The sequence below is a fragment of the Musa acuminata genome, chromosome BXJ2-7 (genome assembly GCF_036884655.1).
Source record: "Musa acuminata AAA Group cultivar baxijiao chromosome BXJ2-7, Cavendish_Baxijiao_AAA, whole genome shotgun sequence".
NCBI classification, from domain to species: Eukaryota; Viridiplantae; Streptophyta; class Magnoliopsida; order Zingiberales; family Musaceae; genus Musa; species Musa acuminata.
In genome coordinates, this window is record NC_088344.1 from 28,849,290 (window position 1) to 28,861,737 (window position 12,448).

General features: G+C 41.7%; 3 protein-coding genes across 8 annotated transcripts; 2 read left to right on the forward strand and 1 right to left on the reverse strand.

Moving 5' to 3' along the window:
- Positions 1–830: 830 nt before the first annotated feature.
- Positions 831–3,987, forward strand: LOC135616329 (uncharacterized). The gene is made up of 5 exons (XM_065115521.1): positions 831–1,064; positions 1,389–1,578; positions 2,456–2,662; positions 3,516–3,710; positions 3,798–3,987. The coding sequence occupies exons 1-5, from the start codon at positions 982–984 to the stop codon at positions 3,930–3,932; spliced, it is 810 nt and encodes a 269-aa protein (XP_064971593.1). The 5' UTR covers positions 831–981; the 3' UTR covers positions 3,933–3,987.
- Positions 3,988–5,129: 1,142 nt separating this feature from the next.
- Positions 5,130–6,584, forward strand: LOC135581329 (HMG1/2-like protein). 6 transcript variants are annotated; one of them, XM_065117801.1, is made up of 8 exons: positions 5,139–5,316; positions 5,389–5,446; positions 5,558–5,668; positions 5,746–5,803; positions 5,901–5,945; positions 6,043–6,123; positions 6,216–6,320; positions 6,403–6,584. In XM_065117801.1, exons 2-8 carry the CDS (start codon positions 5,397–5,399, stop codon positions 6,421–6,423), a joined length of 471 nt encoding a protein of 156 aa, XP_064973873.1. In that variant the 5' UTR covers positions 5,139–5,316; positions 5,389–5,396; the 3' UTR covers positions 6,424–6,584. The 6 variants fall into 6 exon arrangements, with proteins under 6 accessions (XP_064973877.1, XP_064973873.1, XP_064973875.1 ...); XM_065117803.1 differs by having other exon boundaries at positions 5,140–5,316; positions 6,216–6,306; positions 6,407–6,584; XM_065117804.1 differs by having other exon boundaries at positions 5,140–5,316; positions 6,216–6,302; positions 6,402–6,584.
- Positions 6,585–7,640: 1,056 nt separating this feature from the next.
- Positions 7,641–9,867, reverse strand: LOC135617500 (uncharacterized). Its single transcript, XM_065117807.1, has one exon. It carries the CDS (start codon positions 9,758–9,760, stop codon positions 7,829–7,831), a length of 1,932 nt encoding a protein of 643 aa, XP_064973879.1. The 5' UTR covers positions 9,761–9,867; the 3' UTR covers positions 7,641–7,828.
- Positions 9,868–12,448: the final 2,581 nt, after the last annotated feature.

Below are 12,448 nucleotides of genomic sequence, written 5' to 3' on the forward strand. Positions count from 1 at the left end.
GAGAATGTTACTGGTTCCTTCGATGTGTTCGAATTTTACTTCAACGCCGCATCCGGTTATATAGTCGACGAAGGCCATCCACCGGACCCTAGAAGGTTTGTTCTGGGCAGACTTGTTGAAGAAGCTTATGATGGCTTGACAGTCTGTCCTAATTATGACTTCCTCCTTATCCAGAAAGTAGATCTTCAGGCTTTCCAAAGTCTTCATTACTGCATGCATTTCTGCATCGATAGTGGACTTGATGGGGTTGAATTTTCCACTCGCGTAGGCACAGATTTTCTCAGTATTCCGGGGGTCGTTCTTCATTTTCTTCCACTTGCAGACCCCCCCCCATCCTTCCATGCAGCCATCCGTTTCTAGAATATGATAAAACATTCCTCTGGTGGTACTTTCAGGTCTGGAAGATTTTTAACCAAACTTTTGATCTTTCGGATCAGCTCCCAGTCTTGCTCGTTAAACCTCTTCTCACCAGTCGGGCTTGTTTTGGCATAGAGTGGTCCCAAGAGTTTTCCCAGATTAGGGATATAATTACGGGCGTAATTTAGTATGCCTAGCCACGATCTTAGACCTTTCTTTGTGGTGAGATTTTCCTCTTGGTACTCTGTGATTCTTTTGATGCTGCCGGAGCTTGTTGTTTTGCGTAAGAAAAGAAGATGGGGGTAACAAGGCTGCTTCAACTCATTCAGAGTTGCAGTTAGGCCAGGGATCAGATTCTTTGCATGTCATAAACCGACTCATCTCTTCATTATGTATGCTTACCAATAATCTACTTGGGGCGGTTGCCTACCCTAGTTAATATAGTCATCGAAATAGCTGGGAGTGGTGGGCACTGGAGTGACTGCAGTGTGCTGTTTGTTTGGCTACTCCCTTGCTGCGTTTGGCAAGTTGGTGGAGGGTTGAGCAGTATATATACTGTGAGTTCCTGTAAAGAAGATGAGGCAAGAGGTATAGAGAGGGATAAGAGCAGAATCGAGAGTCACAATGTGCATTGCTGCATGGCTTTGGCAGTCTCACCCTGTCTACCCACTTCTCCTTCTGCTCAATAGAGATGAGTTCCATGATAGGTATGATCAAAACCTTTCACTAAGTTTGCTTCAATCATTGTATTATCGTTCCATGAATTCATATGATCTCTAGTCTGGATCAATGTGGACATGGTCTTTAGTCACTGCATCAAACCTGATTCATTTTCAACTCCTCCATATAGGCTTCACAAGTTTCAAATCTCCATATGTTGCACTGCCTGTTGGTATATACAAGATTGTTGATGGTGATTAGTTCCAGTATATATCATTGTCATCTCCTTCACAAATGCTTGCAAAAATTGAAATTTGCATATGCAATTGATAGTATCAACATGTATCATGTTGGATCTCACTGGATGGCAGGCCTACTAAACCAGTAGCATGGTGGGGAGATGGATTTCAGAAGATACTGGGAGGGAGAGATGGGTTAGCTGGTGGGACTTGGCTGGGGTGCACAAAGGATGGAAGGCTGGCTTTTTTGACTAATGTGTTGGAGCCTGACCTTCTCTCCAGTGCAAAGAGCAGAGGAGAATTGCCTCTCAGGTTCCTGCAGGTACTGTATCTTTATGATCTTGACATTGATATCTTCCGTTCATTCATTTCTTGGAAACATCTTCTCTGTTTAGTAGGAAACTTGGCAATCTTCTTTGCCATGACAAGAAAAACATAATGCTTCCAAACATAAAAATGTCGAACATGGCATTTATGTAATCATCACCTGCTATTATTCTTTGTTCATATTACTTTGTTTTTTTCATTTGTTTCAAATGCATGATACACATTTGTTTCTACAGAATTCCATTTTGATTGTGCTTTCTCATAACCTAGTAAACATGAAAATTTTCCATTTATCCTATCTGCACTTTAAACATGAAAATTGGCATTTACTGCAAGTACGGCTTAACGTGTGTTAATTCATAAACAGCTGTCTTAGCATATGTTTTGAACATGTTATCTTGTGCTCATTATGTAAAACTTTTCTTGAGTTCCTGAGATGTGTAATATTTTAGATATGTGCAGCGCTAGTACTCTAAATTAAAGGTAACAATAAACTTTTGTTAAGAAAACTTATGTTGCACTTTGGTCCTTTTGGTTTCATTGGATGGTTATATCTGTGTGAATGGTCATGTTGATTACCCTTGTTGTGATAACTTAAGCTATCTGCTATTGTATGTTTGGCATGGATGCTTACCTTTTTCAGGTGGTCACTGGACTCTGTTTGTAAGATGTAATTGTCCATATGTGCTTAAGAGTATTACATAGTTGTTAACTTTGATTTCTTTTGCTGATAGATACATTGTATCTTTTCGCCAGCTCACATGCACAATAATGCATTTGATTTTAATCACAGAATTAGATAAGAGTTTGTAAGTTTGCATCTCTGTGAAGGTTCTGCATTATTCTCTTTTGGCATTGGGTTTTCATTTCAGGATAGAAAGAGCCCTGTGGAATTTGCAGAGGATCTGGTAAAAGAAGCAAATGAATACAATGGTTTCAACCTCATATTAGCTGATACTTCTTCCAAACTCATGGTTTATGTGTCCAATCGACCTAAGGGAGAGCCTGTTTCTGTTCAAGTGGTCTCTCCAGGTCTTCATGTGCTCTCCAATGCAAAGTTGGACTCTTCTTGGCCTAAGGTAAGCAAGTAATCATAAAGAGTTCTGATTCCAATTCCTGAATGGTTTAGCAGATGACATAATTTGTGTTTTGATGATTATATTCATCCAGAATATGTTTGTAATGTTCTTCACTGATGCTAATGTCTTTTCCCTTGCCATTTTAGTTGGATCTTTACTAATCGTACAGTTTTGGTTTCCTGTATTGACAAATAGTACATCACAACAGTTCATGCAATTAAAGTGGCACATAATGGTAAAAATATAAAACATGTTGCCTGCCGTAATACTTGATTTGATTGGAAGACCAACTCACCTTGGTCACCTTTAACAAAGTTTTGATGCAAAAACATAAAAAGGAGGAAGGAAAGAAACCAAGAAACAAGTTACGCATTGTGTACTTTGACATGCAGTTACATGCATATTTACTTAATATGTAATCTGCTATAATTTGGGAAGTTCTATGTCATGTCCTTTCTGTTGAAACCATACTTCTTCACTCTAGAGTAGATCAGTAAACCTATATTAGAGTTTATTGAAAACTTATCTTGAAAGCGGCAACTTAAACATATGGAAACTATTATTCAGTAGCACTATTTGCTTCTCTGTTTGGCAAACCTCATCAGTGATTGAAGAACCTTGAGATTTTGGTAATAGGAAAGTAAACAAAGTGATAAGATCACAATGAAAAGAGAAAGCCATCACTGAGATTGTCATTCTTATGAACATAAAATTCACAAGAATTAGAAGGCACCAACAAGTGGTTGAATGACAAGAAAGCCATCACTGACATTATGTCTATGAATCCTATACGTTTCTCATGCTTCATACAAAGTGGAGCAAAACTACTTAGTTCATCTTCATTCTCGTGCAGGCGCAGCGCCTTGGCACAAGTTTCATGGACATAATTCTGAAGCATGGAGATGAAGAAATCTCGCAAGAGGACATGGTCGAAGAGCTGATGTTTGACACTACAAAGGCTAATAGAGAAAAGCTGCCTAACACCGGCTGTGATCCTAATTGGGAACTCAATTTAAGCTCTGTTTTTGTAGGAGTTGAGACCGAATTAGTAATCATTGAATCCAAACTTCTTCCATATGATAATTTTCTTTGTACCAAAACACATATATCTAGTCTTTTTCTTTGATCCATACAGGGTCGATATGGAACGCGAAGCACTGCTGCTTTATCTGTAAAGACTACTGGAAATGTAAGCTTCTATGAGAAATACTTGGAGAATGGAGTGTGGAAGGAGCACACTGTTGCTTACAATATAGAGAAGAGACAATGAGTAGAGTTGCATCTGAGAATAATTGTGTTAAAGGACAGACACTGTTGTCCCAATTGTTGCCTTCTACATGAAATCTGAATGCAAAGGATTTATTTCCTTGTAACATGAGTTTGTGTCGCTCCACTGATATGTAATCTCGGAACATCACAAACATAAGGATATATATATATATATATATATATATATATATATATATATATATTCTTTCATAAGAGGCAATTTCTTATATTTAGTTGGCAAATAATGTTGAAAGTCTTTTCACAATTTAAGGAGGTCCTTTGGAGATAATACAAATGTAGCAATTTGGGAATCACACTCATTGGATATATGTTCAATTTAGGTTGACAAAAAGAAAAAGAGACCAAAAACTATCACAAAAGTAAAGAAAATAAAGAGTCAAACTTAAATAAAATGGTACGAGTGAAAGAATATTCTCCCTGATAATTACTTTTATGTCTTTTTCAAGTCCCAGAAAAGTTGAGTGGGAATCACATCTTTCATCATCTTATCTCTGTCTAAAAAGAAATCAATAAATTAACAAAATATGCTAGAACTACATTCATTATATTTTTATAAATTAATATGTGAGACTAAATCAAGATATTATAATCCCCTCATTAAGATCTTGACATAGTCTTAATCAAATCCACCTAAGCATAATTTTTTAGATTGCAAATGTATTATATGATTTGATGACATAATTAACCTATTAGTTTTTCAAATCTAAATTACTAATTTTTTTATTCAAGAGGTAATCCCATCTTAATTAAAAAAATAAAATATTTTTTTAGGAACAAATCTAGTTCTCCTTTTTTATAATATAATTAATGATAATAGAATCATCAAACTCATATCAATTCAATTCTTACTCATTTTTTATATAGGACTACACCAATAAAATTTTTTTCTTCTTCCACAAAACAAATTATACAAAATTTTATCAAAAAAAATAGTAATAATTTTTTTTAGACTATATTGGAGATGAGAAGAGATGCGATCCCAAGATTCTACTATTATGATGAAAAAAGAATTCATTAAGAAATCCTCAAGTCTTTTCTTTTTTTTCAATAAAAAATTATATAATAAATTAATAAAAAACTGTGATTTTTCCTAAAAGAATCTTGGATTTGGTTGTGTGGGTCCCCGTCAGAGTTCAGCCGTAGGTCGGGCTTCCATCGTTCTGCCTCGTTCCGCCACCGGAACCGTTTGATCAAACTTGTTCCCTTCCCCACGCCCCCACAGCTCGCCGTTCTTATCTCCCCCTCTTCCTCTCCCCTCTCCCCCCACGCCCCCGCGCCGCGGGCGTTCCTTCTCCCATGACCTGATCGCTCCTCTTCTGCCTCTTCCGTCCCTCCCTACCGCCCCGCGAAGTTGTGCTCTCAAGGTGAGGAATTCTTTCTTGTCACTCTGCTGTTTTTCGGGTTGTTTATGACGGATCTGATGGCTTCTGTTGTAGGTCTCTCCATGAAACGGGTAAAATCAAAGGCGGATGCCTCCAAGAAGGCCGATAACAAGTGAGGATCTCTTCTTGTCCTTTCTGCTTTGGCTGGTGGATCGATCGGTGTTTTAGGAGTTAGGAAGTCCTTTTGGGACCTGGTTGTACTTCTATGTTTTGTTTTCTCAAGGCTTTCAGCGAAGAAGGGATCGGAACGGGCGAGTAAGAAGCCGAGGAAATTGAAGGCCGCCAAGGATCCCAACAAGCCTAAGAGGCCTCCCAGTGCCTTCTTTGTCTTCATGTGGGTACTTCTGTCCGTTGTTTGGCTTCTATGATTGATTGTTTGACTTACGTTGTTTTGCTGGTTTGAAATGGCAGGGAAGAGTTCCGGAAGTCTTTCAAGGAAAAGAACCCGAATAATAAGTCGGTCTCTGTGGTAAACTCCTCTATGTTCTCTACCGATCCATCTGTTCTAGTATGTCAATTTTCATCATAAAAGAAAAGATTTGATCTCAATTTTTTTGATCAAATAGGTTGGTAAAGCTGGTGGGGATAAGTGGAAGTCCATGTCAGAAGATGTACGCGATCACCACAGCTTGCCCCTTTTTAGATCAATGGTCCTGTTGAAAGCTTTGATCTAAATAAAGATGATCTTTTTTTTGTGGTTAATTACAGGAGAAGGTTCCCTATGTGACCAAAGCAGCTAAGTTAAAGACGGAGTACGCGAAGAAGTTAGCTACATACAATAATAACCAGGTCCAGTTCCCACATCTACCTGTTTGCCTTGGTTCAACCTTTTCACATATCAGTTAGCTAACTATTGATTCTCTTGATGGCTATTCGAGTAGTCTGGCGGAGGGAGTTATGCAGCTGGTGATGAAGACGAGTCTGACAAATCCAAGTCTGAGGTGAATGATGATGAAGAGGAAGAAGAGGGAAGTGAAGAGGCTTGTGTGATTGTCAAAATAGTTCCATAGATTGTTAAGTTGCAGTGGGAAAAGGTGCTAACCTTTTTATCTTTGTTTTGTTAAACAGGAAGAGGAGGAAGATGACTAAGAGAACTATGAGCAAAAGTGCAGTTGAAGGGGCAGAGTTGTTGAAGTAAGTTTGGCATACCACTGTCTTCTGTGATGGCTGAACCATTACTTGGCTGTTGAACGACATGTACTTACTTTCATCTAACTGAAAAAAAGTTAATGCCACTTGGGGTTTGTTCATCTGTTATTCATGGATGGCATATTTTGGGTGCATGAACATGGTTTTAGTGATATTAGTTGCCCCACCTCAAAGGAATGCTATTGTGATATATTTATTGACAAGAAGGAAATAGGTCGTGGTTATCAGTTTAGTTAGTCGTGATCTGTGAAAATGATAACTGTTCTTGACATTGCTAGTTGAGATATGCGCCAAACTCTTTACCATTTGATATGTTTGGCCCATAGGCTTTGAAGGCTTGCATTTTCTGTCCATTGATTAGTTAACGTGTTTTGTTTTATGTTTCTCCACCCTTAAGCTTTTTAATTCTTACAATCTATTGCATGACCCAATATGAGATGTGGACTGATAACTCCCAATGGATTACTACTTCAGACAAGGCCAGCAGAAAACATTGTGCTTTGCCTACTTGATTTACCAATTTGTGTTGATCGAGCATTTGAGTTCTAGAGATCAATTGCATGATACCATCTGCCTACCGTAGAACATGGTGAGTGGTTCCGGTATGTCTTGAGCTAGGGTACTCCCGGGTCAGGAGTTGTATGATTACAGTAGAATTAGGTTTATCATGTTGCTGTTTTCTGAGATGAGTATTATCTTACTCAGCTGGGCTTCATCGTTAAGGTTGTTCTCTGTGCTGTTTTATGATGCTTTATCTGTATAGTTCATTTTTAATGCACGCGAATGACATTTGTATGCATGCGACTGATGGACACCGGGAAAAATTGTCTTTATCAAGAAAAGGTTTATGTGATTGATTGATAGAGGATGAAGTGGGAATCAGCTTTGTTCCTGTGGTTTCATTTTCGCACTTTTTCAGCTTTTGTAGATTGTTATTGAGTTAAAATTTATTTTGTTTTATTAATCTTTGTTGATTTTCCTGATAAAACGTTTCCATGTAAATAAAGTATTGAACGGATTCTTTTAACTCAAACCGTCGTCACGTAAGAGGTAGTATAATAACCTTATATAGTAATCATGATTCAATTATGTAATTTTTTTTATAATATTATATTTTAATATTAAAGAAAAAAATAAAAGATGTAAAAGATCATAAATAAATGAAATAATTAGGATTTATTATTGTTGTTATCGAATATTAAAAATTTATTAACGTCACAACGACAAGCACTAATCAACTTGTCACCCCCTAAAGAAAGGCTGCAACCAGGCATACATACATTGACTTAAGAACTCGAAGAACGCCATGGCCCGCTTCATCAACCGTTGGATGGCGTGTTCACCATCAGTCGTACAACACGAGCTTCTCGTACTCCCGGCCGGAGATCGCCGAGTCCATCACCTCCCGCGGGCTGAGCTGCCCATCCCCTTCCAGGAACAACTTGACCATATTCTTGGAGAAGCCGCTCACCAGCGCCACCCCCTTCTGCGTCGAAACCACCGGCGTCGATCTCGACGTGCCCCTAAGGTTCCAGAACACCACCTCCGGCACCGCCTTCCCGTACCCGCTCTCCTCAAACTTCCTCCTGATCGCCTCGTAGTCCGTCTCCCATGGATTCGGCGACGCCCGGTCGAATTCCATGTCGCTGAACACGAACACCCTCCGCACCATCCCGTCTGCCGGCAGCCTCCCCTCCACCGCCACGTCCAGCATTTTGTCGAACACCTTCTGGAAGTCCGTATTCATCCCCCAGTCCATCATCCGCACGAACCGCGTCTTCTCCTGCAGCGACTCCCCCTCGATGCGGTGTAGCATCGGCCTCTCGCTGAACGTGATCACTCGGCCCTTCCATGGCTCTTCGCTCAGCTCGGATATCAGAAGCCCGAGCGCGACGCTGACCTCCATCGGCGTGCCGTCCATGCTGCCGGAGACATCGCACACGGCGATGCAGTTCCGCAGGCTCCCTATTTTGGATAGGTCTTCGACCATCCGCTTCCACTGCAGCTCCGCGACCTCGTCGCCGGAGTCCTTGACTATCTCGTGGGGCAGGAGCGCGCCGGCGGCGATCTTGGCCTTCCCCTTCTTGACATCGTCGAGGTATTGGGTGAAGCGCTCGCGATCGTGCTTCAAGAAGTGCTTTTTGTAGTTCTTCATGGCCACGGATGCGACGCGGCTGTAGGGGAGGATGCTCCACTGGCCGGCGCTCATGTACACCTCCGGGAGGTCGATGGCCCGGCGAAGGGGGACGAGAACCGCGCGACGGAGGCGGTCGCGGACGCGGTAGGCATAGTGTGCGTCCGAGACGGAAAGGTAGTCGGGATCGGAGCTCCGGGGGAAGACGCGGCGCGCAACGGCCTCGCAGAGGAGGGTGGAGCGATCGTAGGAGGAGTCGACCGAGGGGCACCACTTGGCGGCGAGGGAGATCTTTGCGACCTCGCCGGCGCTCAGGTGGCGGAGGTCGGCAGCGAGAAGCTCGGCAAAGACGTCCGCCACGCGGTCGTAGAGCAACCGGTAGTCGGGGTCGCGAGTGTGCCGCTCGATGGCCCTGATCGCCATCTCCGTGCGCTTCGTCCGCCGGATCTCCGTCGACTGCGCCGACAAGATCTTGCCCCTGGCCAAATCGGCGGCAATTCTCTCTTCCCTCGTCCCTGCCTTTATCGTTGGGGGCAGCTTTTCCGACTGGCGGCAGCATGGACGGCGGCCGAAGCAACGGCCCTGAGGACCGCGATGCGGCCTCTCGGCCTTGGCCTTCGCTCGAACGTTGTCGCCGGCGATCAGGCGGTGGAGTATCTCCGGCAGATCCTTGAGGTAGCCGAAGTCGGCGATGGCTAGGAGGTTGAGGGCGAGGGTCTTAGGGTGGTGGCGGTGGAGCCAGAGGGCAGCGGCATAGAAGCCGTCGCGGTCGGACTTGCCAGTGCCGCGGACGCCTCGAAGGTGGCAGGCAAGCTTGAGCGCGGTAGCGGCGTCCTGCGCCCAGGCGGCTGATAGTAGCTCGGCCACCGTTTCGGCGGCTGTGCCTGGGACGACCTGGAAGAAGAAGTCGAGGCAGGAGTCGCCGGAGGAGATGTAGGTCGGGGAGAGGTTCTCCGTGAGGCCCATGGGCGGCCGCGAAGGGTCGGCGTTGAAACCTGCATCCATGAGGTCAAGCAAGGGGTCGCCGGTGGGAGGCGGCGTTGGTGGTGGTTGTGGTGGTGGCGCGGTAACGGAGGTGGGAGGGGGATGTCGGATCTCGGGCGGGCCGAGGAGGGTGGTGGCGGGAGAGGGAGACGACGTCATTGGTATCGGTCGACCGGTGGTGGAGTTTTGGCTGTGAGGCTGATAGAGGGAAAGCGCCGGTAAAGGAGAGAGTCTTTCGTTTGAGGAGGCGCAGAGGGCGGGTATTTAAAAGAGGACGTTTCCTTGGGACCCAAGCAAGGGCGGTATTTAAAAGAGGACGTTGCCTTGGGACCCAAGCAAGGGCGGGCGCGTACCAATGACGCCGTTGCTCGACCGCCTTCCGAGTTTAGTTCATGCCGGGCCTTGTTCAGAATTGTTCCATTTAATCAGAACCTCGCCAATATATTCACAATACCCCCGAGACATCTGCACCTGCCGTGCCAGAAAAATACTCATGGGAGTATTCCTTGAGGGGTCGGTATCTAGCTTCATTATCGATATTTGATAATAATCAAAAGATATGTATAATTAAAATATTAAGGAATCTATTACCTTGACTTCAAAAATCAAATTGAACATCTAATTTATTTTCAAAAATGGAGTCACTATCGTGATCATATAAATAAGAGATGAATGGAGTCACTATCGTGATCATATAAATAATAATTAGAAGAAATAATGATAACTAGATTAGTTAAGAAATAAGACAACGGGAGCCTATTATATAATATTTTTAGTCAAAACATAAAACTCATGAAATATTAGGATTTCTCTAAAACCGTTCCCAATGACATGTTAAGAATTAAGAAAAGCGATTTGATAATCAGTTGGCCTTTGAATTCATATATTCAAATTTATTTATCCTTATTAATATTAATCATCAAATCCACCTTAAAAATAAGTTCGAGAATCACCAATATAGTAATCGAGGCCAAGCCCACTCAACATATGAGCACATGGATATTAATCAAATATTCATAGAAAATATATTAGATCATAGTAATCATAATCGGTTATTATTTACTCAAAGACATATTATTTCATTACTAACTTAATTATCAGAGGAACAATATTAGAAATTCCATCCGACATCAATCTTTGTATAAGTCGATATATGATTGAGAGTTCAAGACCTAAGTCAAATCAAATTAGATTGATCTAGCAATCACCGACATTTTTTATATCATTTGGTACTAAGAGGACTAACATATCACGAGAGTATCATCCCTTTGATCCAAGTCAGGTTAATCTAGTGATCATCAATATTTTTATATTATTTTAATGCTAAAAAGACTCACATGTGACAAGAAAATTATCCCTCCAATCCACTCAATGAGTATTCTAACCAGAGCACTTTACTCTTTATCTATATAACTTTCACTGATGGCGACTTAAAAAATATATATATATTTCTAACTCTCTAACCCCTACACCTCACCACAAACTCCTCTACAACATTAGTAATTGTTCAATAACATCAGTCTCTCTCCTCGGGTGAAATCCTCCACCCATATAATGGTCCTTGTGAAAGTCAACTTGAGTCTTACTCAATAAGTTATATGTCGATAGGGATTATGCAGTCTATTATCCCCCTCATCCATCAACTGGCCCATTCAATGACAACCCTAGGATAATGATGTCCATTAATCTCGAAAGTAGGAGATCTCAAGGCTTCCTCCACTGAATGATCGATTGCTAGTGGATGCTTTAGGTTATAAGAGTTATGATCAGCAACTCCTCCAACACATATCGAGATGCTGCGGCCAACCGTAACTCTTATAACCTAAAGCGTCCACTAGCAATTGATCATTCAGTGGAGGAAGCCTTGAGATCTCCCACTTTCGAGATCAAGGGACATCATCATCCTCAATTGAGGACCCCCAAGTTAGAGGTTCAATTAGTAGATTCCATCATATATACTTTTTAAGTGCTGATATTATAGATGGATCGAGATTTGAAAGATATGGATTAAGAATGCTACTTAATGGAGGGGGATTTCTCTGACTTTCCCTTGACCAAGTCACCATTTATTCAAAAAATCTAAAAGGAGTCGATCCCCCCAAGTTTTTAGTTATCAGAGGCATTTGATGGTGGTATAGATCCTATAGAGCATGTAATAGCCTTCTATATATAGATGATACTATATGACATGTCAAATGCTCCATTATGTCATGCCTTTCTAACAACATTATGGGGAATGACCTGAGTGTGGTATTCTTACCTCAAGTCACTCTCGTTGAGCTCTTTCGGTTAGCTAGCCGAGGAGTTCGAGCAACACTTTGTCGAAAACATGCACCTTAAGCATTTCGATATGTTGAGGAGACAATAATAGACTTCATTATCAAATTCACAAATGAGGCTTGAGGGATAACTAATATGTTGGGAAATCTAGCGTAACATCATATGCGCTGCAGAAGAACAAAAAAAAAATCTTAGATTTCCACAGAAAAATAGTCTCTTATCGTTGTGCGAAGATTGGTGCATAAAAACCCATAAAATCGAAAACTGTTGGGAAATCTAGGGTGACATTATATGCGTAGTAGAAGAACAAAAAATAAAATCCTAAATTTCCATAGAAAAATTAGTCTCTTGTCCTCGTGCAAAGGTTTGTGCGTAATAACCCATGAAACTGAAAAACTATGTGTATAAGAATATTATGTTACTTAGGGAGATCATATATCTCTGAATTCCTATAGATCTATGGGAAAGGATAAAGGAGGTTAACTGTCCTCCTCTCTAGCGATGATCCACATGACAGGAGCTACGAATACACTCCTCAAATCACTGCACAATCCTTCTCGTTGTACG